Genomic DNA, 27,988 nt, shown 5'->3' with positions numbered 1-27,988 from the left:
ATCGTATGCAGCGCCCTGTGCGGTGCGCGTAGCCAAGCCAATCCAAGTCTGCGGTCGTTTGCGTCCACCGTTTGCGTCATCACTCGTGTCGGTGTGTGTGGTTGTTAGTGTTATTAGATTGTGTGTTTTGCAGCCACATGTGACACTTCTACTATGGGTTCGTCAGCTGCGGCGAGCTATGCGTACGTGAAATACTTCGACCGACGGCGCAAAAGCTATCGTACACGTCTCTATGTCGTCCTTGTTTCCTTTGCGCTACACCTATCCATGATGCCTCACCGACTGGCGTTAGCGACCTGGCGAAAAAAAGGACTACTGGCGGGGCGGAAAAGATGAGAAGGCATTCTATTCCGCCCAAGTAATGGAGCTTGAAGGTGAGTTTTGCAGTTACTTCGCTACGTGGTCAGATTTCGGAAGTGCCAAACGTGTGATACGTGGGCAGTCAAGCCTAACGCGTTTAGCAAAGCTTGGTGGCGTTTTACATAAGACTCGGTCTGTGCGCACGACGTCGTGATCTTGAACCAGTAAAGGTATGCACACGACGCGACCTTAGCGCCCGCAACGGCGGTGGCGGCAGCGGCGGCGCGCGCTCGGAAGAATATTCGGCTGACATCCCTTTACTGTTGAAGAATGTTTGGCTCGGCCGCCGCAACGCCGTGCTCGTGCCGTATTGCTCAAAATCAGAACTGACACGCCTTACAATAGCAATATACCCCGACCCTAATCGTCGTCGGGCTGAATCGCGCGCGGGACTCGATCTAAGTTTGGTGCTCCTTATCACATTTAACAGCAGTCATAGACTGTACGAAAGCAGCTTATAACTTTTTTTCTAGCAGTGCTAATTCTCTGTTCGCCGAAGTGGCTGCCTGCCTGGAATCGTGGAGCCGTGTGAAGTACTGCTACTGAAGTTTTGGAGACTGTCACGGAAGCGGGCGAGCATCACGGCGCTGACCGCACCAGCTATCGATCAGTATATATCGCCAGCATGGGCAGCGGTAGCGGCACACAAGGCCGAGCCGTCCGGCCGCCAATTTGAGTAACGTGACTACGACGAGAAAGCTGTCTCCGCGACCGTCTGCGAGCCATGTTTGGCGCCGGAGCACGCGCCGCCACCGCCGCTGAGGGCGCTAAGGTCGCGTCGTGCGCATACCTTTTCCTGTTCAACATCACGACGTCGTGCGCACAGACTGAGTCTTTACAAAAAGTCGATGCACATGCTTTTTTACTGTTGCGAGCACTTGCAGAACGCTTACGATACCACTTCCTCTGTGCTTGCGATCCGAGCACACAGCAGCCCAGCGCACGCTTCCCAAAGAAGGGAAAAACTGCGTGGTCGCGTTGTAGCAGGTCTCGACGTAAGCGTCACTCTATGCGAAATAATATTTCGTGATTTTTTTCATGAATTCAAGTAATTCCATGAGGCAGGGAGAAATCGGCTGTGTTCAGATCTGCTAATTTTTCGCAACATCTGATTTTTGGAAAGCAATGAACGCGACACACTAACTGATCCGTTTCCGTAGCATGCCCTGTGTTTGCTGTCGCTTTCATTATTTTATCTCTCATTTCTTGTGTTCCAGTAACAAAAGCGGAGCTTATCCAGAGGATGTTGAAGAGAAAAATCACTGCAATGGACCTTGAAAAGTGTGAGCCAGCAACAACAGTTGCACAGATACATGTATGTACTGAGCGAAGTTTTACTGCGGATGCCTCTGCTACTGCCACTCGCACGCTTACCAGTCGCAATATGTACATTACATAGCAGCATACTTCAGAGCCAGACAGGTGTCTCTGTCTGTGTGTGTCTAAACTATTTATGGTTGCGGGAAGCAGCCAGGCTCCCTTCAGCAACAGAGAGCTTTGTAGCGTATCTTATAAATTGTAGTATAGAGATATTGCTTAAATGCTACCATTGTAAAAGATTGCATAGGACACGAGAGAACCGCATGTGGAATGGAAGCATCGTTCTGCTTTTTGTTCTCTCATATACTGTGTGCTTCATGTCAGGTCAAAGTTTCATTTTTCGTATTGCCTCCTCGCATTGTTGTCTAAAATATTGTTTGGGGGAGCAGCCAGGCTGCCTTCAGCAACAGAGAGCTTTGTAGCGAGCCCACCGATACGGCGTTGCAGGACAGCGCACTTCTGTCATTGCAGCACGTTGTCATAGCTTCGGCTTGCAACTCGGTGGCCTGTTTTCTCAGTGCCATGATGCTGGTTAAATATATGTATTGCTGGAAATTTATCAGCCCTGCTATTCTGCTGCTTACCAAAGCGAATCGGGCCACGGAGACACGGATAGGGCCTCTGATAATTATTATTCACGAGGGGTGATAATTATTATTCACGTGTCTATCGAAAACACCGGTGCCGCGCTGTGGGCTACAACTGCGGTGGGCTCTCTCCGGTCGAGGCGGCTCTTGTCAAGACACGACTAATTACTGGAAGGCACCGTTCCCCTCTTCCCGTCATCTGTCCATCGTCGGTGCAGGGAACCAGTCAAAGGGGGAAGGTCATTTGCATCGAGCCGAGCGTGGGAAGAACAGGCTCCTTCCCAGCTAGTCATCCTTTCTTTTTGTGCAGTCGTCGGCCACCTGATGACGCTGTCGAAATTGCCGCTGCTGCGCCACCGTGGTCATCCCTGTCGATAGGATCTGCACCTTAATCCTCTTCGGCTGGTGTGCATTCCGTTCATAACAGGCCCAACGCGGACGCCACCGAAAGCTCCCCATTTGACTTTCAAACAAAAGGGGTGCTGTCTACTCTTGTAAACGGAAGGGCAGCCACACAGAACAAGCAGGGATGGAGGACTAAAGCTAGTAGACCAAGCGGAAGGAGAAAAACCTCTGAGAGGGAATGGAAGGAGAGGGGCATGGAAAAGTAGCTAGTTTGCCACATATGTAACTCCAGTATAATGTCTTTTATTAAAGAATTGTTTGTGGTTTGTGTTCCGGGGACGATGCCTCACAACAACCTTCGTAGAGGACATTTTCAGCCAGAGGGTGGTCGGGGCCATTTAAGCAGTGGCTGCCGGCTGGCGTGCATGTGTGCTCTGCCAAATTTGTTGTTCAAAATTTTTATTCTCTACGGAGGTCATTTTCATTTGACAGCTGAAGATGAAGCATAGCCTCGTGTGTGCCGATTCGGTCGTTCCCATAAAGCTTGGTGATCGGGTCTTCTGCCAGAAGTGCTCAAAATACCTGAGAAATACCGTATGCATACTTCACCTTGCATTTGACTCATCAAAAAGAAAAATTTCCCAGTGTGGATCATCATGCCTGCACACAAAGTGCGGGGCCGACATGCAAGGCCAGATTGTAATGCCTTTCATTCGAGTGCTAGCTTTGCAGTAAAGCGATAGCATACAGACACGACGTGCAGCTAACTTTGTACAGTACACGCACTTCAGAAAAATGTTCAACCAGCTGATATGCACGCTTGTCAAAATTATGCTTGCATTACTTGCTGGCAGCAATATTAACAGCTGGAGGGCGGCAGACTACAGTTGAGCAGAACATATCCTGATTCTTTTCTGCTTACAGCCCACAGGAATTAGTTCACAAACAGAAATTGCAACTACCACAGGAGAGTCAGTATTGGCAGGGTTGATCATTGGCGCCCAAGTAATTGGTGTGTAGTTAACAAATATGCAATAATCTGAGACTACAGCATGTTGTTTGAGCAGTGCATGCGCAGTTTTTCCCTCCTCCTCCTCATCATCATCAGCCTCACTACACCCACAGGGCAAAAGCCTCTCCCAAGTCTTTCCAATTAACCCTGTCCAATTAACTTTCCTATGTGGTGTCAAATGCAAGTCTTTAGAGTGCGACTGCCCGTCACATATGCTTTTGAGGATATCTCCAAGCTTACATGCAGACTTCACGACAGCACACAACGCACTGAAGGACATATACTTGCGTTGTTGCCGCCGATGTATGCATCTGAGTGCAAGAGTCCGCGGCTGCCCTGAATAACTAACGTCCTTTCTTTCTCTCCCAAGGATCAGATTTCTACCGTACGCATGCGAGCAATGAGACGCAACAGCACGCAAAGCAGCAGAGGACACTCGCCTTCCGTGATCCATGGACGGCCTTGGCGCCATGATTGACAGCAGGCTGGTTCTGGCGACGACCAGTTCATGTGAGCATGATGCACCTTCCTGTCAGGAGTGAATTTTCTGGAAGCGAACAGGCTCTCCGAGCGCGGCAATTCGAAAAAGCCCAATGATAATTTAAAGATGTATAGACACCTAATTTTGGTGGCATGTTTTCTTCTCTACAATGGTTCAGAAGACACTACTATGAATGAATTATCATGTGGTGTTTGCCTGGGACCAATAAATAATTTATAATCGAATTTTTCTGTCATGCTGTCTCGGTTTCAACAGCCGAGTGAAGACTGTGACATTAGAGAGGTTATATGTAACGTGAAGCATAGAAAAAATGCGATATATTTGCTGCTTGATCGTTTTAATTCACTACAGTGTTGAAGCTAGCCTTCCTCAATAGTCGGAATGACAAATGTAGCAACACCGATTATATTGCAGTTTTTCATGCCTCGCATGACCTATAAGCTTACTTTGACGTCATAGTTCCCATTCAGCTCTTGAAACTGAAACAGCGCGAGAAAGAAATTGAATTATAAATTATTTAGTAGTCATGGGAGAATCTTCATCATCATCAGCCTGATTACACCCACTGCAGGGTGAAGGCCTTTCCCATGTCTCCAATTAACCATGTCTTGCCAGCTGCGCCAACCTTATGCCTGCAAACTTCTTAATTTCATACGCCCACCTAACCTTCTGCCGCCCCCTGCTATGCTTTCCTTCTCTTAAAATCCCTTAAGGACCAACTGCTATCTTACCTTCGCATTACATTCCCCGCTCAAGGCAATTTCTTCCTCTTGTTTTGGCCAGGATGTCATCCCTCAACCACTCTTCCTGCTTCCGGTCTTTTAAAGGAATATAGACACATAATTTTGGTGGCATGTTTTCTTTTCTTCAATAATGCAGAAGACGCTACTATGCATGAATCACCATGTGATGTTTGCCTACGACCGCTAAATAATTTATAATTGTTTTCTCCTGTCATTCTGTTTGTTTCGGAACAGCCGAACGATGGCTCTGACGTCAAAGAGGGCTTTTCCTTCACGTGAGCCATGGAAAAATGTCCATTGAATCGCTGCTTCATTCTTCTAGTTTACTGCAGTGTTGAAATCAGCCTTCCTCAATTGCTGGAATGACAACAAATGTGCAAGCAGTGATTATATTGCTGTTTTTTCATGTCTCGTGACGTGTAAGCACACATTGACGTCACTGTCCTTGTTCAAGTGTTGAAGCCAAAACTGGACGAAAAAGAAATATAAACTATTAAGCGGTCGTAAGAGATTACTAGCTGCTACTCCATGTGTAATAATGCCTTATGCATCATTACGAACAAGAAAACACGCACCAAAACGATAGGTCTTATACTGCTTTACCGTTACGCCTATCATTTTTCTTCCCGTGGCTCACTGCGTTGTCCTCAACTTAAGCTGAACTCTTTTTGTTAGCCTCCACGTTTCTGCCCCATAGGTGGGTACTGGTAAGATACAGCTGTTGTACACATTTCTCTTGAGGGATATTGGTAAACTGCCATTCATGACCAGAGAGACCCTGCCATATGCACTCCATCGCAATCTTATCCTTCTAGTTCTTTTCTCGTGATCCGGACCAGTTGTCACTATTGATACCTGCCTTAAATAGACGTATTCCTTTACCACTTCCCTTACCTCGCTACCAATTGTGAACTGCTGTTCTCTTGCTAGACTGTTGAGAATAGGAGAATACCACAAGGTAATCCATGTATAATAATGCCTGATGCCTCATTAGAAAGCAAAAACACTCACCCAAAAGATGGGTGTCTGTAGAGCCGCTGAGCTCAAGAGGCAGGTGTTCCCGCCGGCCGGCGAGCTGTTTGCCGACACGGAGACGCCGACAAGTGCCCGCGCCAAGGTGCTGGCCTGGTACTCGTTACTGGGTGATAGCGCGGCGGCATGTGTCGTCCCATAAACGACCCTTTCCCCCGCAGCGCGTTCCGGGAAACGCTCCCTTTCTTTTCTTTGCGCGGGCGGCGGTGCCGACCCCGCGTATTCACCGTGGGAGCGAGCGGCGCCGCTTCTGGGCGACGCGCGGGAAGCCGGGAGCACGAGCGGCGAAGAGAGATGAGCACCTCGATTACGCACACGGCCCCGAACTTGCAGACAACGCTGGCGACGGGACGACCCATCTATTGGCCATTCGTTATGTCTCTGCTGGCCGACGCCGTTTCCAGGAAAAGGGGACAAACGACAGTTCTGTGCGTGTGCTGATGTGCCGCCCTCGAATTGTCAGCGCAGTCCGACTTCCTGAGGGGAAGGTGCTGTGTACGACTGCGCTTGCTTTTCTTGTTTTGTGCTTTCTTTTGTGGGTCACGTGGGTCTCGCTGGAAGCACGGTGGGCCCGCCTAAATGCCCAGCTATTGGCGACTTCTACGACCCAATCAGCGATGAGCTGAGGGGTTAAGAGACGATGTTGGCGGGAAGCTAGGGGTTCTCGCCAGGAGCTTTTGACAGGGAGAGCTCTGGCGGCTCCACTCTGTTGTTGATCTCCCTTTGTCCTGTTCTGTCTAAACTCTATCATCCATGTTACTCTAATCTCACCTGTATAAAGTTTTGTTTGTTCGTCCAAAGAAGAAAATCGTCATCCTCCTTCGCTCAATTGCCAATCAGAATTCCGGGCCGTAACGACAACGAGACGGCCTGACCTCGCTACGCAACAGCAAGCGAGGAAGAAAAGAACCTCAACTGGCGCAGCCGACAGGATTGGCAGCCATCGCCTCCGGCTCGAGCGAAGACCCAGAGGTGTCGGGTCCTGAACACCGGAAGACAGCGCTCGACGGACCGTCAGCGACAGCAGAACTGCGTGACAGCGGAGCTTCAGAGGCACTGGGACCCAGGGACCTTCGGGGTACAGTCGTCCCAAGCGGCCCGCAGGGAGTGGCTTCACGGCAGGGAGCAGCAGAGCGCACCGACGGGAGCGAGCGTCGACGCAACACTGGTGAGCGGGATTTCTTACGATTCGCTAGAGGACTCTCGGCTCGAATTTAAAGGGGTGTATGGTTAGGACGCGGGGCATGATGGCGAGCACGGCGGACAGTGAGACAGAGGAGAGCGGCATGACACCGAAAACATCCATAGATGAAACATCTAACCTAGGGGAAAGCAGAGCGCCCCCGGGAGGGACAGCTCAAGTCGAGACAGGCGGTGAGCTCCCCGGGGTAGCTGCTGATATAGAACAGGATTCTTATGCTTTGCGGCGCCTAGAGCTAGATTTTGAGCTGCAAAGACTCAAACTGGAGGCAGAGGAGCGCATAGCGATGAGGAGGGCTGAACTGGAGTTTGGGGGTGCCAGGCAGTTCCCACCTGTCTCGGATGGGAGCGGGCAGCGGCAGACAGGCCTGGACCCGACCACTCAGTGTGCTAAAGTCCTTAAGGGACTAAGGCTGCCAGCCGACTCAGATGTACCTATGTGGTTTGATGAAGTCGAACGGATGTTTGCGACTTACAACGTCCCCGATTCCAGTAGGGTGCACTTGATTATTCCGACTCTAACGGAGCGGGTGAGGTACTTGTTGCGTGGACTGGGAGACGAAGAGTGCCGTGATTACGAGGCGGTGAAGGCGGCGGTCTTGAGTGAGCTTCAGCTAAGCCCGCCCGAGATTTAGAGAGGTTCGAAGGACCGTCTAAACGGAAGGATGAAACATGGGCACAGTTCGCATCACGGGTAAAAACCTATTTCGAGTATTACCTCCGTTCAAGACAAGCGAGCTCCAAGGAGGAAGTGGTTTCGCTCATAGTAGCTGACCGAATGAAGGCGAGCCTTAGTGCGGAAGGCCTTGAGCACATTCGCTTACGCGAGGGCGAGAAATGGCTTAGGCCAGATGAGGTTGCGCGGGCGATGCAAACTTTCGAGCAGGCGAAAGGAAAGAACCGCGCAGTGAGACAGGCGAGCGCACAGCCAGCAAGCAAAGAACAGGCTGGCCCACGCAGCGCGTCGCTGGCCCCATCACGGGCTGCACACGATGGGAAACGGCAGCCCACATGCTACGTATGTCGAGCTGCAGGTCATCTCGCTAAAGACTGCCCACGAGTCATTCAAAAGAAAGACGATAACCGTAGAGACGCCCAGGCAAACGCGGTGACAATAGCAGACCCAGGGACTGTTAGGGACGCCCCGGCGAGTCACTCGGTGAACGTTTTGGTCGCAGAAATCAAGGTGCCTCAGCGAGAGGAAATACGGAAGTCCAGGCTGCAACAAGTGCAGCTGGACTGCGCTGGCGTACCCACCGTGGCCATACTGGATACCGGCAGCGAGGTCACCGTTGTGAGGGAGGACCTCGTGCCGAACACGTATCGTGAAACAACGGGCAACATTAGGTTAGTGGCAGCCTTCGGAAACACAATCGAAGCAAAATTAGTAAGTCTCCCCATCGGTCTGAGGTCGTCCGCGGTACTGTTAGAGCCGCAAAAGGTGCGGATTATTTGTGCACTGACCAATAAGCTCGCCGCAGGAGTGAACTGTCTTCTGTCTAAAGAAGACTGGGAGCTGTTGTCACAAGGCAGCCAGGGTGAAGCAGTGGCAGTCTTTGCTGAGACCCCTAAATCTGACGCGACAATTGGCCAGCCCGGTAGCGAGTTTGGTACAGGAAGCGAAACGGTATCTGAGGCGACTATACTTGAAACAAGTGCGGAAGCCCCGCCGGCCGAATTGCGGGATGAGGAAGTGACGGACGCACCGGAGACTCTCAGCCAGCGGGAGAAATTTCGTGCAGCGCAGGTGAGCGACGAAAGTCTCCGAAAGGCTTGGTCTGACGCGAAATCCGGAAAGGGGGGCATGTTCATATCGGAGGTGCTGCTGTACCACTGGGACACGATCGCTGGTGCCAGGGTTAAGCAGTTGGTGTTGCCCTGCGAAAGACGTCAGGAGGTACTGCTGCTGGCGCATGAGTCCCTGTGGGGAGGCCATCTCGGGGCCAGGAAAACAGGGGCAAGGATAATATACAGCTTTTATTGGCCTGGCCTCGAACAGGAAGTGAAGCAGCACTGTAAAACATGTCACGGGTGCCAAATCCGATCAGACAGGTCGATCCGAGATAGGGTGCCTATCACTCCCCTCACTAGGCCGGAACACCCGTTCCAGGTGGTTAACGTGGATATAATAGGGCCGATTGACGTGCCTTCCGCGCGAGGGCACAAGTATGCACTTTGCCTGGTGGACCTATGTACGCGATGGCCTGAAGTGATTTGCTTGCGTTCACTAACAGCAAGAGCGACGTGCGACGCGTTGCTGACAGTGTTTAGTCGCACAGGTGTACCCGAGGTCATATGTAGCGATCAGGGAACAAACTTTACCTCGCAGCTCACACAGGTGTTCCTCGCTAGGCTGGGATGTTCGCCCCGCTTTTCTACGCCGGAACATCCAGAGAGCAACTGGACCGTCGAGAGGTGGAACCGCGTACTCAAGAACATGATATTTCATGTTATGGGAAAGGACGCCAAAAACTGGGACAAACTAATCCCATTCGTGCTGTGGGCATACAGGGAGGTCCCCCACGACACAACAGGCGTGGTCCCGTTTCGTTTGCTTTACGGCAGGAATCCGACCGGACCGCTCGCGATCCTGCAGCGCACGTGGACGGGTGAGATACGGGTCCCAAGTACACTCAGAGAGGCGCCCGCGAAATACCTTCAGCAGCTTCGCGAACAGATGGAGATAGCGGCTGAGGTAGCAGGACTAACGGCTACCGCTCGCCAAGGTAGCTACGCTCAGGCATACAACAGGGCTACACGTGTTAAGAGCTTCAATGTCGGCGACCAGGTGCTTTTGTTCGACACAGATCGTGGCGGCAAGCTCTCAGCGAAATGGCTGGGGCCGTTCCCAGTCGTAGAACGAGAGAGACAAAATTCTTACCGCATCGATACTGGGGCGCGAAAGACGTCTGTTGTACATGCCAACCGGCTCCGGCCATATTACGCGCGAGTCAGTCACGTAGGCGTAGCGTTCGATGAAGATGAGGAGTTTGGAAACGTAGAGTACGCGCCTTGCGCGGAATCCGGAATTCAAGGACAAACTCCGATTGAAGCAACAAAATTGGCCCATCTCAAAGAAGAACAACGTTCCGAAATAGCGGAGCTCTTCGCGAGGTACCCAGAGGTATTTAGCGAAACCCCCGGGATCGGGGAAGTGGGAACCCATCGGATCGTGCTCGAGGACGGTTACAGACCCAAACGAGCCTCCCCGTATCGAGTGCCCAAACTTATCAGGAAGGAGGTCAGCCGCCAAGTGGAGGAGCTATTAGAGCTAGGGCTGATATACCCAGTCGAAAGCGACTGCGCGCATCCCGTGGTATGCGTGGGTAAAAAGGATGGCTCGGTCCGTCTATGTGTTGATTACAGAGCCCTCAACGCTGGGACGAAAACAGACGCTTTTCCTATGATGCACGCCCAGGAACTCATCATGAAAGTAGGCCAGTCGAAATTTATCACCGTGGTAGATTTACGACGCGGTTATTGGCAGGTTCCGGTAGAACAAGAGAGCCAGCACTTAACGGCCTTCGTGACGCATGACGGCCAGTACGCCTGGCGCGTCATGCCTTTCGGACTAAAAAATGCTGCAGCAACGTTCCAAAGAATGATGAACGTACTTCTGTCCAAGCACCAAGGGTATGCCACGGCGTACCTTGACGATGTCGCGATCTTTTCGCAGTCATGGTCAGAGCATCTCGAGCATTTGGAGTCAATCATGAGTCTTTTACGTGAGGCTAAGCTGAAAGTAAGTAGTCAAAAGTGTCAGATTATCCAGGCGCGCATAAGGTATTTGGGGCACGTGGTGGGAGGAGGCACGCACGGACCAGACCCTGACAAACTCGCCGCTATACGGGACATACACGCGCCAACGACAAGAAAGGAGCTCCGTAGCTTTCTTGGGCTTTGCGGATACTACCGGGAGTACGTGAAAGGTTACGCGGAAGTCGCCTCACCGCTGACAGCTTTCACGAAGCGTGGAGTACCAAACCCAATCCCTTGGTCAGACGAAGCCCAACGGGCGTTCGAGCAAATGAAAATGTCACTCTGTCGTGCAACTATGCTGAGCACTCCGGATCTTAACAAGCCTTATTGGCTGTTCACAGATGCGTCTGAGATCGCAGCTGGCGCCTGTCTGGCACAAATGGACGATGGTGGTCGGGAGAGGCCGATTGCCTTCGCCAGCCACCGCTTTACTCCGACACAGTCAAGGTGGTCGACAATCGAGCGCGAGGCTTTCGCCGTTATCTGGGCGCTGAAAAAATTTGACTACTGGGTATTTGGGGCGGAAATAAATGTCGTCTCCGACCATAACCCTCTGTCTTATTTGACCGCGTGCACGCCGCATGGGGCAAAGCTGACGAGGTGGGCTCTCGCACTGCAGCGCTACAACGTAGCGATCACCCACCGGAAAGGGGCCAACAATGCGAATGCGGACGCGTTGTCTCGCCTCCCCAACGTAACATCCCTATTGAAAAATCTCGTATATATGTGTTAATTGTGTCTCATATATACGCAATTATTGGATATGTGTACACATATATGCTCGTATGTATATGTGCTCATATGGCATACGTGTTACTCAACTCGTATGGCGAAACACATATATACGGGTGATACGTGCCTTATATATACGCTATTGGATATGTGTCTCGCCGTCCCTCATATATACGAGGGCCACGTAACCTTCGTACAGATACGAGGGCCTCGACATGGGGATACAATGGCCTTGCAACACGTACTCTGGTGCACAGTTAATAGCTCTGAATATGTAGGCTACCTGAATGAGCTTGCAACCCTTCAGCGCAGCAAATGCTGCATCCCAGCACCAAATACTAGGCTGCAGTCAATGAAATAATTTTTCTTGCTGCCTTTATTTTATCATTTTTATCTGACTACAGTCATTCACTACAGGGGCAGGTGCAGGCGATGATTACTTGATGTCCCTCAGCATATCCGCCAGGTAGCAATTCAACCGCTCTGCGCATTTTCTCATCCTCGGCAGCTTGTGCAGCTTTGATGTATGCATCAAATGCATCTGAAAGAGTATTAATAATGACAAAATTGAAGACATGCAGGTGCTGCAAAATAAAGGTATTTAAGTCATGCACACTTAAATAAACAAATGCCTTTGTCAGTCAGGAAATGTACCTAAATAAAAGAGGCTTACTGCCCACAGCTGCTAGTTTTTCTGAGCTCATCCGAGGCTTCTGCATGGCACCAGCCTTAAGGAATTGCCGGCATACTGAGGCGGTGATGCTCCTTCCCTGAACGCTCTTTCCGCTAAGGCTCTTCGGGGAAGGAGCATCACCAGGAAGGAGCGTCACTTTTGTGGGGAACCCCACAAAAGTTTTGTGGCGTCCTTGCAAAACAAGAAGTCTCGACCTCGGGAAAGAAGCCAGCGCCACTGCTCTGCACTGACAATTTCCCTCCCGAGGTTGACCAGCAATAAAACAGCTGCACATATGCTTTGTACAAAGCCCTACAACAGATTGGGGAGAGAGTTATTATTTTCCACATTAAAGCTGCTAAAATCCTATTCCTCAGGACTCCTATATGTATGAAAATAGAGCAGCGCGTAACAAAACAGGACACAAGGGAGAGACACGTAACGACACGAGCGCTAACTATCAACTGTTTATTTCTTGCTGTCGCTACGTATAAATACATGAGCCACAACTCGAAACGAAAAACAAAAAAGATTGATGAGTCAGGCTTTCGCTGGTTTCCATCGTTCTAGATAGGAGAGTTCTTTAGCTGACAATGCCACTGATGCCACGCTCACACACTTGCCACCTGCACGCAAAATACTACGAGCCTCAATAATCTCTCGAACAATCTTATCATTGTGGCGGGTTATGATTTGGCTCTTCTTAAAAAGTGGCATGCACGAATTTGGAAGGTCCCGTTTCTCAGCCTCGACCTTGCAATGACGACAGTGTCGGCTTAGGTGGCCGGATTTGCTTTCATTAACATTGTAGTCATGTTCTTTTAGCCTGCTATTCACACATCTCCCTGTTTGCCCAATATATTCATGGCCACAAGACAACGGTACGCGATAGACAACACCCTCCTCACAAGTGACAAATCGTTTCTGATGGTCTATTACACATCTTTTTTTTCTCCTGGATACCGCACGGATTGGTCTTTTTGCAAAGCACAGACAGTTTTTACGGGTGCTGAAAATACAACATCAACGCCTGCTCGTTTTCCTAGTTTCTTTAGGTTGTGGGATGTATGATGAATGTAAGGGATGACAGCTACTTTCTTGCGATCCTGCTGTTCATTGGTACCTGCCTGCTCGTTGAACAATCGTGCTTTTTTCATTTTTTGCAGCAGGCCTTCAGCCACAGAAACAATTAGTGGCCCAGGATACCCAGAATCAGACAGTCGTCTAATCTGTGAAGCTAAGCATTCTTGCATCATGTGCTCAAATGAGCTTTTGAGCGCATTTGTCAGGCAATACTTGATAATGCCTCTCTTTACCAGTTTCGAATGCGCCGATACCGCTGGCATTAGGCCTTTTTTTGCACGAGGTTCATAACCCCAACAGATGTGGTTAGTGTGAAAGTTAAGTCTAAGATCTAAGAACTTGATAGAGTTCTTGTCAGGAAGCTCATGCGTCATAATTAATGGGTTTAATTGTTTTTTAAAGGAGTCGAGCACGTTTGCAGCGTCAGTATAAAAATCTGCCTTAGAGTTGTCAATGATGATAAAAAAATCATCCACAAATCTAAAAATTTTTACAACTTTGGAGCTACTTAAGCTTTTCCCTAGGATCCTATCATGCTTTGCAAGAAGGAGGTCGCTGAGAACAGGCGCAATACATGAACCAATACAAATTCCACACTTTTGCAGCTAAACACCTTTGTCCCAGGTAGCCATTGTTGAGCGCAGGTATACATCCAGCAATTCTAAAAACCCACTCACACTCACTCCAGAACTGTTCTGAAAGGAAACAGCTCCAAGCGCATCAATAGCCTGTTCAACACACAACAGCAATTCGTCTTGTGGCAAGGAGTAAAACAGATCTTTGATGTCTATTGAAAAAGCCAATACATTTTTGTTTTTATTCTGGCACAAATAGTCGACAACCTGTTTAGAATTTTTTACAAGGTAGGGGTCATCAATAGCAGGTTAAAAGAACATGACTACAATGTTAATGAAAGCAAATCGGGCCACCTAAGCCAACACTGTCGTCACTGCAAGGTCGAGGCTGAGAAACGGGACCTTCCAAATTCGTGCATGCCACTTTTTAAGAAGAGTCAAATCATAACCCGCCACAATGATAAGATTGTTCGAGAGATTATTGAGGCTCGTAGTATTTTGCGTGCAGGTGGCAAGTGTGTGAGCGTGGCATCAGTGGCATTGTCAGCTAAAGAGCTCTCCTATCTAGAATGATGGAAACCAGCGAAAGGCTGACTCATCAATCTTTTTTTGTTTTTCGTTTCGAGTTGTGGCTCATGTATTTATACGTAGCGACAGCAAGAAATAAACAGTTGATAGTTAGCGCTCCTGTCGTTAAGTGTCTCTCCCTTGTGTCCTGTTTTGTTACGCGCTGCTCTATTTTCATGGATCACCAACTCGCCCAACAAGCAACACTTCTGGAATTCATTTCTAGTTCATCGGGCTCTTCTTTATGTTCTCTTCAACCAAATGCTCTTGCTGCTCTGGTTGCCAATGCAACCTGCCAGGCTCGCACACTTTCCTTCTGTTTACGTGCGAAGTTCCTGCCGCCGGCAGTTCGGTTGATCTTCAGAGCCATTAGGCCCTCGGTTGGGCATGCGACCAGGGTCCTCAAGATACTGAGGTCCGAATGGCGAAGGCAAGCTCGGCTATTCAGGGAATACCTGTTTGTTCAAGTTACCAGGACCACACCTCCTTCAAAGGCCGCACTAATCTGGCTGGAATTCCGCCGAGCGCTTGACCAAACGACCGAGGGACTTTGGAAGGTTTTGCTGTCTCGCCTCCGTGTACTTCAACCCACCAAGAAGAAGGTGAGCGCCTACAACCCCGTCCACATTAAAGGCCGCGCTCATATTCCCGAGGACGTACTACGTACCCTCCAGCTTGGGCCAAAGTGTGCGGTTGAACCTAGGAAAAACGCCCCGGAGTTGCTGGGAATGGTCCGACGAGTTACAAGCCTGGCGCCGGAATGTGAGAAGAGCAGCTGCGTATCCCAAGGCGTTGACGTTCTCGAACGTTCAGTGCGACCAAAGCAGAGCGTGCCGTTAAAACGAGTGGCAAGATTTTCTTTGTGACAATCGTCTCTGTGCCCTGACAGCTGATAAGGAGGGGGGTTTCGCCATCTTACCTCATGACCTGTTTCGGAAGAAAGCTTCAGAAGCTATAGAATGCAATTTTGTTAAGAAGGACCAAAAATGTTTAAAGAAAGCTAAGGCGGAAGCAAAGAAGTTATGCAAACGGTTAGGTTACAGAGCCTTGTCAAGCAAATTCAGGACAGCCATAAACCTTCCTTAGACATGTTCTTTTCTGCTAAAACGCACAAAGAACAGTGCCCACTTCACGTAATAATCTCGGAAAAAGGGGCATGGCAGAAATGTGTAGCTAGATTCCTGCAAAAGAACTTAGCGCTACAAAATTTGATGACCCCTACCTTGTAAAAAATTCTAAACAGGTTGTCGACTATTTGTGCCAGAATAAAAACAAAAATGTATTGGCTTTTTCAATAGACATCAAAGATCTGTTTTACTCCTTGCCACAAGACGAACTGCTGTTGTGTGTTGAACAGGCTATTGACGCGCTTGGAGCTGTTTCCTTTCAGAACAGTTCTGGAGTGAGTGTGAGTGGGTTTTTAGAATTGCTGGATGTATACCTGCGCTCAACAATGGCTACCTGGGACAAAGGTGTTTACCTGCAAAAGTGTGGAATTTGTATTGGTTCATGTATTGCGCCTGTTCTCAGCGACCTCCTTCTTGCAAAGCATGATAGGATCCTAGGGAAAAGCTTAAGTAGCTCCAAAGTTGTAAAAATTTTTAGATTTGTGGATGATTTTTTGATCATCATTGACAACTCTAAGGCAGATTTTTATACTGACGCTGCAAACGTGCTCGACTCCTTTAAAAAACAATTAAACCCATTAATTCTGACGCATGAGATTCCTGACAAGAACTCTATCAAGTTCTTAGATCTTAGACTTAACTTTCACACTAACCACATCTGTTGGGGTTATGAACCTCGTGCAAAAAAAGGCCTAATGCCAGCGGTATCGGCGCATTCGAAACTGGTAAAGAGAGGCATTATCAAGTATTGCCTGACAAATGCGCTCAAAAGCTCATGTGAGCACATGATGCAAGAATGCTTAGCTTCTCAGATTAGACGACTGTCTGATTCTGGGTATCCTGGGCCACTAATTGTTTCTGTGGCTGAAGGCCTGCTGCAAAAAATGAAAAAAGCACGATTGTTCAACGAGCAGGCAGGTACCAATGAACAGCAGGATCGCAAGAAAGTAGCTGTCATCCCTTACATTCATCATACATCCCACAACCTAAAGAAACTAGGAAAACGAGCAGGCGTTGATGTTGTATTTTCAGCACCCGTAAAACTGTCTATGCTTTGCAAAAAGACCAATCCTTGCGGTATCCAGGAGAAAAAAAGATGTGTAATAGACCATCAGAAACGATTTGTCACTTGTGAGGAGGGTGTTGTCTATCGCGTACCGTTGTCTTGTGGCCATGAGTATATTGGGCAAACAGGGAGATGTGTGAATAGCAGGCTAAAAGAACATGACTACAATGTTAATGAAAGCAAATCGGGCCACCTAAACCAACACTGTCGTCACTGCAAGGTCGAGGCTGAGAAACAGGACCTTCCAAATTCGTGCATGCCACTTTTTAAGAAGAGCCAAATCATAACCCGCCACAATGATAAGATTGTTCGAGAGATTATTGAGGCTCGTAGTATTTTGCGTGCAGGTGGCAAGTGTGTGAGCGTGGCATCAGTGGCATTGTCAGCTAAAGAGCTCTCCTATCTAGAACGATGGAAACCAGCGAAAGGCTGACTCATCAATCTTTTTTGTTTTTCGTTTCGAGTTGTGGCTCATGTATTTATACGTAGCGACAGCAAGAAATAAACAGTTGATAGTTAGCGCTCGTGTCGTTACGTGTCTCTCCCTTGTGTCCTGTTTTGATACGCGCTGCTCTATTTTCATGGATCACCAACTCGCCCAACAAGCAACACTTCCTATAAGTAACATTACGAAAATGGCAGTTTTCCTTGCAAAAGCTACTAATGATAAAACATGACACATCGCTCTCTTCTTCGGAGTGAGCAGCGCGATGGGCCACCACGTCACGTTTATGTGCAATCATAAAAGCTGCCTTTGACAACATAGATGAGCCTTTTTATCTCTACTTCAGGCTCCACTGCACCCTGGCAACAGTAATGCTGCCAAATATTCGGAAGCACAGAACTAACAGATGCAAGATTATGAATATTTAAAACACAGCAATTAAATCTTAGCACAAGAGGCTGTGCTAATTAGAACATGAAAGGTTGTGGTCATGGTCTAGTGATCTAAGAGTTCATTAAGCAAAGCTGCCCTGAGCTGTCACAGGTTCAAATTGTGCCTGGGGCTCCGGTCCAGGCAATTTTTTTCCGCTCCATGCCATTTGGATGGAAAATTTCACGTGTCCGAGAGGTGTGCACTGATCCTCAGCCCTATACTTTTCCACAGTTTCTAGATTCTTTGATGCAGTTACCAAGAACGAGAGCTAAAAGCCTTTCAAGCTTACAAACTAGTTCTAAATATGAGAAGCCATCGTACCTGGCCATTGACCGCAGCAAGAACACCTGGATTCCGTGGTGCAGCAGGACCCATGCTAGTGGAAGCCTGGAAAGTGTGCAAAGTGTTCGCATTTGCAACAAGAGTAATGTACACTGTCGGCGAAGTCTTAAGGCCAAAGGCTTTTCGCTTCAGCCGCATAACAGAGCCATTACGGCAATATTAAAGACCGAGTGACCTTGAAATGCTAGCAGGTTTCTTCTTGTGATACAGAAGCTTTCTGCTTGACTACAGTTTTGAATGATCCGCTACATGAATTATGCTAGGAACATTGATTTCTCTGCAGCTGAATGCAGTAGCCTTAGCACTTTTGACCACGACTGTACATGGTACATTAAAGGGACAGTAAGGAGAACTCGATCAAATTTCTTTCGTAAGCAAAATCTGATAGTTCAGTATTTCATGGCTTTGTTGCCACTTGTCCGAGAGCGAAAGATGCATTTATTTCAAAGAAATTTGGATTCGAAGTTGAAAAAGCTTTTCCCGCCACTCCGATTCAAACTCGGGAACTCTTATGACATCACGGCGCACTCTTATGACGTTACAGGACGCAGTGACGTGAAATATGACGTAAACGCAGACTCCATGATTTCTCGCGGCTAGCGGTGCGGTCTAGCAGCAGCCAAAATGAAAGCTACCGCCGCCACACGTTGAGGCATCTATTGCGGGTCGCTACCATTGCTTCATTTACGTTTGCACCAGCGTCTTGCCGGCGTTACGATGGATCCCGTTCCCGAGCCCGATGACAAAGTTCTCGCAAAAACTGCGGCCTGCATTTCAGTCACCTCAGCCCCACAGAGCGTGCGATGCTTTTGAGGGAGCACGGTTCAGTTAGGCGCCGGCGGGTCGTTTCCCCCTTCTGCCATGAGCAGCCGTTGCAAATTAAATATCATAACCCAAGTGCGGGGAGTCGCATCACCGGTCAAGTGCAGTTGCAGTATAGAGGGTCTCACTTTGGCCGACGTGACGTTAATGTGCAGTGCGCACGCATGCGTTACGCCAGGCTATAAACGCGCATTAAAGGGACACTGAGGAGAAATTGAGGTTGCCTTGTATCGACAGAATACAAGCTCCTGATCACAAAAACGCCACTCTTACTGAAAACGAAGCTCTTGTAAGGTAGAAAATAGCAAGGACCAAAATACAGGTATCGCCGCCACAGGGCAATCGCGCAAGTACAAGCGTGATGACGTCATAGGACAAGAGACGCCACCTTGGAGGAATGTTCCTTTTTACATGGAAGCTGCGAATCTCTGAGGCTGACAAAAGAAGGTTACGCAGTTGAATATTGAAGTAAGGTTTGTTTTAAAACCGACAGCACACTTTTATCACACCTGGAAGACAGACAAAAGACAACCTGAATGTTGGAAGCAAAGAAAACCAATGCTTGGCGGCGCCACAGGCAGCCAGGAGTTTCGATTTGTTATGGCGCTTCGAGTCTATGAGCTTTGCGTGCCCCGTGGTTTTGTTCTTGACGCACCTCGATTTACAAGTGCCGAACAGCAGAGGAACTCCAAGTGCCGCTTCAAGTGCTAGTTAACCTTTGAAGGAGCCTGTTAAGGCTGGTCAAATGATCGCCACGGTCGATGAAAAACTATCATGGCACGATGGTCGGTGATCGTACAAGGCAGTTCGCAGTATAAAGAGCACTTGTGTCTTCACACGCTCGCCCGGCAAAACATTCTTGGCTGTGCCAGTCAACTTCAAACTACTTAACGGAAATTGTTTATTAGGGACGGGAGACAAGGTACAAGGCAGTTAAAAAAAAATTGTTGATGGCCTAGCTGTGTTGGGCCAGGATATACGTAGCGAAAGCGCGGAGACTTCTGCATCAGAAGAGTGCATTCACTAGATGCGCCTTTATTCATGGTTAAATCTTGAGGCATCGTGGCGGAGTGGTAGAGTCTCCGCCTCAAACTACAAAGGCTCTGGTTCGATTCCGAGCCTCGGCACAGGTTTCTTTTTTTATTCAGTGAGTGGGCGGGGGGCCTCAGTGGCTACCATAGGTGCCGCCACTGAATACATTGGTTAGCGGTTAAGCGCAGACTCTGTTAAGGTGCGTTTACACTCCGGAGTAATACGCGCGCGCGCTGCATGGCGACGTCACGTCGGCCAACCCGAGACCCTCTATGCTCCAACTCTTCTTGACCGCCGACGCGTTCGGCGGTTTCGGCGCTCTGACCGCACTGGCGGAGACTTTAAGCATGTCTCTATTTTGCGAAGGGTGCGCCAGCCGCCGCCGGCCCGGCCAGACCGATTCAGCTCTGCGGCGAGGTACGTGTTGTGACGTCATTCAATAGCTTCGGCAGTTGGACGCAGCTGTTCTTTTCGAGCTCTCGGCTAATTTAATCCATTCACAGCACACATATGAAGGTACATGGAAGTGGGCGAGAGAGCCCGATCCAGTAGACCCCGTACCGCCGGAAACGCGCGTAAGTCGTTGAAGCGTGGGCTTTACTTTCAAGCCGCCAACTTTAAACGCAAGCGCCCTTGAGTACTCATCCGTTTTTTTGGCAAAAAATAAAATAAATAACCTGGCCCTTGCAACCATGGGAGACCTCGATGCCGCCTGCTGCACCGTGCAACCGCGCCGTTCAAAGAATCGCAATCCGTTCGCCCCTAAGCCCCGGCCAGCCTCCTATGGGCGCGACTCACCAACCTTGTCTTGGCCCCTTCCGACTCCCCGCACAGGGGTTATATTTATTTTGTAACAGCTGCTCATGGCAGAAGGGGGAAACAACCCGCCGGCACCTAACCTAACCGTGCTCCCTCAAAAGCATCGCACGCTCTGTGGGGCTGAGGTCACTGAAATGCAGGCCGGAGTGTTTGCGAGAACTTCGTCGTCAGGTTCGGGAACGGGATCGATCATAACGCAGGCAAGACGCCGGTGCAAACGTCAACGAAGCGACGGTAGCAACCCCCGATAGATGCCTTCAACATGCGGCGGCAGTAGCTTTCATTTCGGCTGCTAGACCACACCGCTAGCCGCGAGAAATCACGTCTGCGCTTGCGTCATGTTTCACGTCACTGCGTCCTGTAACGTCATAAGAGTGCGCCGTGATGTCATAAAGTTCCCGAGTATGAATCGGAGTGGCGAGAAAAACTTTTTCAACATTGAATCCAAATTTCTTTGAAATAAATGCACCTTTCACTCCCGAACAGGCGGCAACAAAGCCTTGAAATGCCGAACTATCAGATTTTGCTAACAAAAATAATTTGATAGAGTTCTCCTAACTGCCCCTTTAACAGAGCCTGCGCTTATCCGCTAACCAACGCATTAGGTGGCGGCATCTATGCACGCCACTGGAACCCCCCGCCCACTCACTGAATAAAAAAAAACCTGTGCCGATGCTCGGAATCGAACCAGGGCAATTGTAGTTTGAGGCGGACTCTACCACTCCGCCACGACGGCTCAAGATTTAACTTGAATAAAGGCGCATCTAGTGAGTGCATTCTTCCGATGCAGAAGTCTCCGCGCTTTCGCTACGTATATGCTGGCCTAACAGAGCTAGGCCATCAGCATATTTTTCTTAACTGCCTCGTACCCTGTCTCCCGTCTCTAACAAAGAATTTTCGTTAAGTAGTTTGAAGTTGATTGGCAGAGCCAGGAATGTTTCGCTGGGCGAGTGTGCGAAGACACCAGTGCTCTTTGTACTACGCACTGCCTTGTACGATCACCGACCATCGTGCCATCATGGTTTTTCATCGACCGCAGCAATCATCTGACCAGCCTTAATAGGCTCCTTCAAAGGGTAACTAGCACTTGAAGCGGCACTTGGAGTTCCTCTGCTGTTCGGCGCTTGTAAATCGAGACGCGTCAAAAACAAAACCATGAGGCACACAAAGCTCATAGACGCGAAGCGCCATAACAAGCATCGGCTTTCTTTGCTTCCAACATTCAGGTTGTCTTTTGTCTGTCTTCCTTGTGTGATAAAAGTGCACTATCGGTTTTAAAACAAAACTTACTTCAATATTGACCCGCGCAACCTTCCTATGTCAGCCTCAGATTCGCAGCTTCATGTCGGAAGGAAAATTCCTCCAAGGTGGCGTCTCTTTTCCAATGACGTCATCACGCTTGTACTTGCGAGATTGCCCTGTGGCGGCGATACCTGTATTTTGGTTCTTGCTATTTTCTACTTTACAAGAGGTTTGTTTTTCAGTAGGAGGGGCGTTTTTGTGATCAGGAGCTTATATTCTATCGATACAAGGCAACCTCAATTTCTCCTCAGTGTTCCTTTAATTGCCATCTCCAGGGGATATTAAAGCACTTTGAGTTTACTATCATATTACACTTCTTGAAACTTGTCTCAGTTGCAAGAAATAATTCTGCAAAATAATGAAACGTCAACAACTAGAACACAAACAAAAACTGCATTTCGACCACAAAGCCATCGCTAAGCAAAGCTCATCTGAGCTGCCACAGGTTAAAATTGTGCCTAGGGCTGATCTGCAGGCAATTTTTTTGTGCTTCATATCATTCGGACAGAAAATTTCCCATTTCCGAGAGGTGTGCAGAGATGCTCATCCCCATGTTTCCAGTTTCTAGATTGTTTGCCTGCATTTAACAAGGATGAGAGCTAAAAGCATTTCAAGCTTACAAAATCATTCTTGTAAGATCGACAATTGGGCTTTGATGCCCCAGCGCCCCGTGCTGAAGAAGGAGCAAAACACAGGCGGAAGACGAGGCTGACAAAGTTCAGTTTGGCGCAGAGGAACGCTTGGCTACCGAGGTGCGCTGTACTAGCAATGATTGTGGCCGTCGACACTTCTTGTTAGCACGGCGCACCCAGCGCCTCCACAAGTGTAAAGACACAAATCAAACAAGAAGTATGGACGGCCACAATCTTTGTTAGCACGGCACACCCCGGTAGCCAAGCGTTCCTGAGCACCAAACTGAACTTTGTCAGCCTCGTCTTCCGTCTGTGTTTTGCTCCTTTATTAGCACTGGCCGATGGGGCATCAAAGCCCACTTGTCTTACATTCTAAATATGCGACACCTTCATACCTGGCTGCTGACCTCAGCAAGATATCCGGGTTCTGTGGGGCAGCAGGATCCATGCTAGTGGAAGACTGCAAAGTATGAAAAGTGTTCACATTTGCTACAAAAGACTAATGTACAAGGTAAATTAAAGGGCAACTTCAGAGTATTTTTAAACATATTCAGTTTACTATCACATTACACTTCTTGAGCCTGGTCAGAGTCCTGAGAAATAATTTTTCCAAATAAGGAGCAAAGAAATAATAAAATACCATTAACTAGAACACAAAAAAACATGATTTCAATCAACAGATCAAAATATGATGTTAAAGGGTTTGACTGGTAACACTGGTGACTCACATTCTGTAATGCACCAACTAGCTTTAAAGGAGTATAAACACCCATCTTTTGGGTGTGTGTTTTTGCTTTCTAATGAGGCATCAGGCATTATCATACATGGATTACCTTGTGGTATTCTCCTATTCTCAAGTCTAGCAAGAGAATAGCAGTTCACAATTGGTAGCAAGGTAAGGGAAGTGGTAAAGGAATACGTCTATTTAAGGCAGGTATCAATAGTGACAACTGATCCGGATCATGAGGGAATAACTACAAGGATAAGATTGCGATGGAGCGCATATGGCAGGGTCTCTCAGGTCATGAATGGCAGTTTACCAATATCCCTCAAGAGAAATGTGTACAACAGCTGTATCTTACCAGTACCCACCTATGGGGCAGAAACGTGGAGGCTAACAAAAAGGGTTCAGCTTAAGCTGAGGAGAACGCAGTGAGCCACGGAAAGAAAAATGATAGGCGTAACGTTAAAGCAGTATAACAACTAGCGTTTGGGTGCGTGTTTTCTTGTTTGTAATGATGCGTAAGGCATTATTATGCATGGAGTAGCAGCTAGTAATCTCTTACGACTGCTTAATAATTTATAATAGCATTTCATTTTCGTCCAGTTTCGGCTTCAACGCTTGAACAAGGACAGTGACGTCAATGTGTGCTTACACGTCACGAGACATGAAAAAACAGCAATATAATCGCTGCTTGCACTTTTGTTGTCATTCCAGCAATTGAGGAAGGCTGATTTCAACACTGCAGTAAATTAAAACAATGAAGCAGCGATTCTATGGACACTTTTCCATGGCTCACGTGAAGGAAAAGCCCTCTTTGACGTCAGAGCCATCGTTCGGCTGTTCCAAAACTGAAACAGCATGACAGAAAAAAACAATTATAAATTATTTAGCGGTTGTAGGCAAACATCACATGGTGATTCATGCATAGTGGCGTCTTCTGCATCATTGAAGAAAAGAAAACATGCCACCAAAATTAGGTGTCTATACATCTTTAAATTATCATTGGGCTTTTTCAAATTGCTGCGCTCGGAGAGCCTGTTCGCTGCCAGAAAATTCACTCCTGACAGGAAGGTGCATCATGCTCACATGAACTGGTCGCCGCCAGAACGAGCCTGCTGGCAATCATTGCGCCAAGGGCGTCCATGGATCACGGAAGGCGAGTGCCCTCTGCTGCTTTGCGTGCTGTGGCGTCTCATTGCTCGCATGCGTACGGTAGAAATCTGATCCTTGGGAGCGAAAGAAAGGACGTTAGTTATTCAGGGCAGCTGCGGACTCTTGCACTCAGATGCATACATCGGCGGCAACAACGCAAGTATATGTCCTTCAGTGCATTGTGTGCTGTCGTGAGGTCTGCATGTATGCTCCGAGATATCCTCAAAAGAATATGTGATGGGCAGTCGCACTCTAAAGACATGCATTTGACACCACACAGGAGGGTTAATTGGACAGCGTTAATTGGAAAGACATGGGAAAGGCTTTTGCCCTGTAGGTGTAGTGAGGCTGATTATGAAGAGGAGGGAAAAACTGCGCATGTACTGCTCAAACAACATGCTGTGGTCTCAGATTATTGCATATTTGTTAAGTACACACTAATTACTTGGGCGCCAATGATCGACCCTGCCTATACTGACTCTCCTGTGGTAGTTGCAATTTCTGTTTGTGAACTAATTCCTGTGGGCTTTAAGCAGAAAACAATCAGGATATGTTCCGCTCAACTGCAGTCTGCCGCCCTCCAGCTGTTAATATTGCTGCCAGCAAGTAATGCACGCATAATTTTGACAAGCGTGCATATCAGCTGGTTGAACATTTTTCTGAAGTGCGTGTACTGTACAAATTTAGCTGCACGTCGTGTCTGTATGCTATCGCTTTTACTGCAAAGCTAGCACTCGAATGAAAGGCATTACAATCTGGTCTTGCATATCGGCCCCGCACTGTGTGTGCAGGCATGATGATCCACATTGGGAAATTTTTCTTTTTGATGAGTCAAATGCAAGGTGAAGTATGCATACGGTATTTCTCAGGTATTTTAAGCACTTGTGGCAGAAGACCCGAGCACCAAGCTTTATGGCAACGACCGAATCGGCACACGCAAGGTTATGCTTCATCTTCAGCTGTCAAATGAAAATTACCTCCGTAGAGAATAAAAATTTTTAACAACAAATTTGGCAGAGTACACATGCACGCCAGCCGGCAGCCACTACTTAAAGGGCCCCGACTACCCTCTGGCTGAAAATGTCCTCTACCAAGGTTGTTGTGAGGCACCGTCCCCGGAACACACAACCGCAAATAATTCTTTAATAAAAGACATTATATTGGAGTTACATATATGGCAAACTAGCTACTTTTCCATGCTCCTCTCCTTCCATTCCCTCTCAGAGGTTTTTCTCCCTTCCGCTTGGTCTACTAGCTTTAGTCCTCCATCCCTGCTTGTTCTGTGTGGCTGCCCTTCCGTTTACAAGAGTAGACAGCACACCTTTTGTTTGAAAGTCAAATGGGGAGCTTTCGGTGGCGTCCGCATTGGGCCTGTTATGAACGGAATGCACACCAGCCGAAGAGGATTAAGGCACAGATCCTATCGACAGGGATGACCACGGTGGCGCAGCAACAGCAGCGGCAATTCCGACAGCGTCATCAGGTGGACGACGACTGCACAAAAAGGATGACTAGCTGGGAAGGAGCCTGTTCTTCCTACGCTCGGCTCGATGCAAATGACCTTCCCCATTTGACTGGTTCCCTGCAAGAAGCGAGCGACGATGGACAGATGACGGGAAGAGGGGAACGGTGCCTTCCAGTAATTAATCGTGTCTTGACAAGAGCCGCCCCGACCGGAGAGAGCCCACCGCAGTTGTAGCCCACAGGGCGGCACCGGTGTTTTCGATAGACACGTGAATAATAATTATCACCCCTCGTGATTAATAATTATCAGAGGCCCTATCCGTGTCTCACGCGGCCCGATTCGCTTTGGTAAGCCGCATAACCGAAGAATAGCAGGGCTTATAAATTTCCAGCAATACATATATTTAACCAGCATCATGGCACTGAGAAAACAGGCCACCGAGTTGCAAGCCGTAGCTAAGACAACGTGCTGCAATGAGAGAAGTGCGCTGTCCCTCAACGCCGTATCGGTGGGCTCGCTACAAAGCTCTCTGTTGCTGAAGGCAGCCTGGCTGCTCCCCTAAACAATAAATATTTTAGACAACAATGCGAGGGGGCATTATGAAAAATGAAACTTTGACCTGACATGAAGCACACAATATATGAGAGAACAAAAAACATAACGATGCTTCCATTCCACATGCGGTTCTCTAGTGTCCTACGCAATCTTTTACAATGGTAGCATTTAAGCAATATCTCTATACTACAATTCAAAGATCCGCTACAAAGCTCTCTGTTGCAACCATAAATATTTTAGACACACACAGACAGAGAGGCATCTGGCTCTGAAGTATGCTGCTATGTAATGTATATATTGCGACTGGTAAGCGTGCGAGTGGCAGTAGCAGAGGCATCCGCAGTAAAACTTCGATCAGTACATACATGTATCTGTGCAACTGTTGTTGCTGGCTCAGACTTTTCAAGTTCCATTGCAGTGATTTTTGCTCTTCGACATCCTCTGGATAAGCTCCGCTTTTGTTACTGGAACACAAGAAATGAGAGATAAAATAATGAAAGCACACAGGGCAAGCTACGGAAACGAATCAGTTAGTGTGTCGCGTTCATTGCTTTCCAAAAATCATATGATGCGAAAAATTAGCTGATCTGAACACAGCCGATTTCTCCCTGCCTCATGCAATTACTTGAATTTATGAAACAAATCACGAAATATTATTTCGCTCAGAGTGACGCTAACGTCGAGACCTGCTACAACGCGACCACGCAGTTTTTCCCTTCTTTGGGAAGCGTGCGCTGGGCTGCTGTGTGCTCGGATCGCATGCACAGAGGAAGTGGTATCGTAAGCGTTCTGCAAGTGCTCGTAACAGTAAAAAAGCATGTGCATCGACTTTATGTAAAACGCCACCTAGCTTTGCTAAAAGCGTTAGGCTTGACTGTACACTCATCACACGTTTGGCACTTCTGAAATCTGACCACGTATACGAAGTAACTGCAAAACTCACCTCCAAGCTCCATTACTTGAGCGGAATAGAATGCCTTCTCATCTTTTCCGCCGCGCCAGTAGGCGTCCTTTTTTTCGCCAGGTCGCTAACGCCAGTCGGTGAGGCACCATGGAGAGGTGCAGCGCAAAGGAAGCAAGGACGACATAGAGACGTGTACGATAGCTTTTGCACCGTCGGTCGAAGTATTTCACGTACGCATAGCTCGCCGCAGCTGATGAACCCATAGTGGAAGTGTCACATGTGGCTGCAAAACACACAATCCAATAACTGTAACAACCACACACACCAACACGAGTGATGAACGTTGGACGCAAACGACCGCAGACTTGGATTGGCTTGGCGACGCGCACCGCACAGGGCGCTGCATGCGATGATGATGATGACCTCTTCGTTACAAACCAGAATAATAAATACGTTTTATTCGTTCAATTTCGTCTGTTTATTTCCTGCGGCAGAACTTGCGTCTCCGACCGTGATCTCTATACCCTCCATGTCGCAGCCTCCTCGTGCAGCGCATCCGGCCATCCAGTTGACTGCTGATTGACCGCATGTAGTAGCAGACGACGCGGCGCTCTACGCACCATGAAATACTTACACTTGAAAAGTTACAAATACTACTTTGAAGGGGAAATAGTTATGA

The 27,988-nt window shown here is 48.3% G+C and overlaps 1 protein-coding gene and 1 long non-coding RNA gene across 4 annotated transcripts; one reads left to right on the top strand and one right to left on the bottom strand.

Annotated features, from left to right (window-relative positions):
• Window positions 1-5,887: 5,887 nt before the first annotated feature.
• Window positions 5,888-11,593, top strand: LOC144095481 (uncharacterized). Its single transcript, XM_077629209.1, is given in 5 exon segments — window positions 5,888-5,997; window positions 6,792-7,069; window positions 7,336-7,728; window positions 7,731-9,497; window positions 10,926-11,593. Coding segments are annotated over 5 exon segments (3,216 nt in total).
• Window positions 11,594-11,949: 356 nt separating this feature from the next.
• LOC144094051 (uncharacterized) lies at window positions 11,950-27,681 on the bottom strand. Of its 3 annotated transcripts, XR_013306394.1 has the most exons (7): window positions 27,349-27,681; window positions 26,771-26,869; window positions 25,707-25,967; window positions 24,320-24,459; window positions 22,905-22,969; window positions 17,882-17,947; window positions 11,950-12,133 (listed from the first exon to the last, which is right to left on the bottom strand). It is a non-coding gene; the product is annotated as an uncharacterized LOC144094051 (long non-coding RNA). The 3 variants fall into 3 exon arrangements; XR_013306393.1 differs by having other exon boundaries at window positions 24,320-25,967; XR_013306392.1 differs by lacking the exon at window positions 25,707-25,967.
• Between the last annotated feature and the right edge of the window lie 307 nt (window positions 27,682-27,988).

This window comes from Amblyomma americanum, chromosome 6, assembly GCF_052857255.1.
Source record: "Amblyomma americanum isolate KBUSLIRL-KWMA chromosome 6, ASM5285725v1, whole genome shotgun sequence".
Lineage (NCBI taxonomy): Eukaryota > Metazoa > Arthropoda > Arachnida > Ixodida > Ixodidae > Amblyomma > Amblyomma americanum.
Note: the sequence above shows the minus strand (reverse complement) of the source record. Positions and strands in the feature narration are given on the sequence as shown.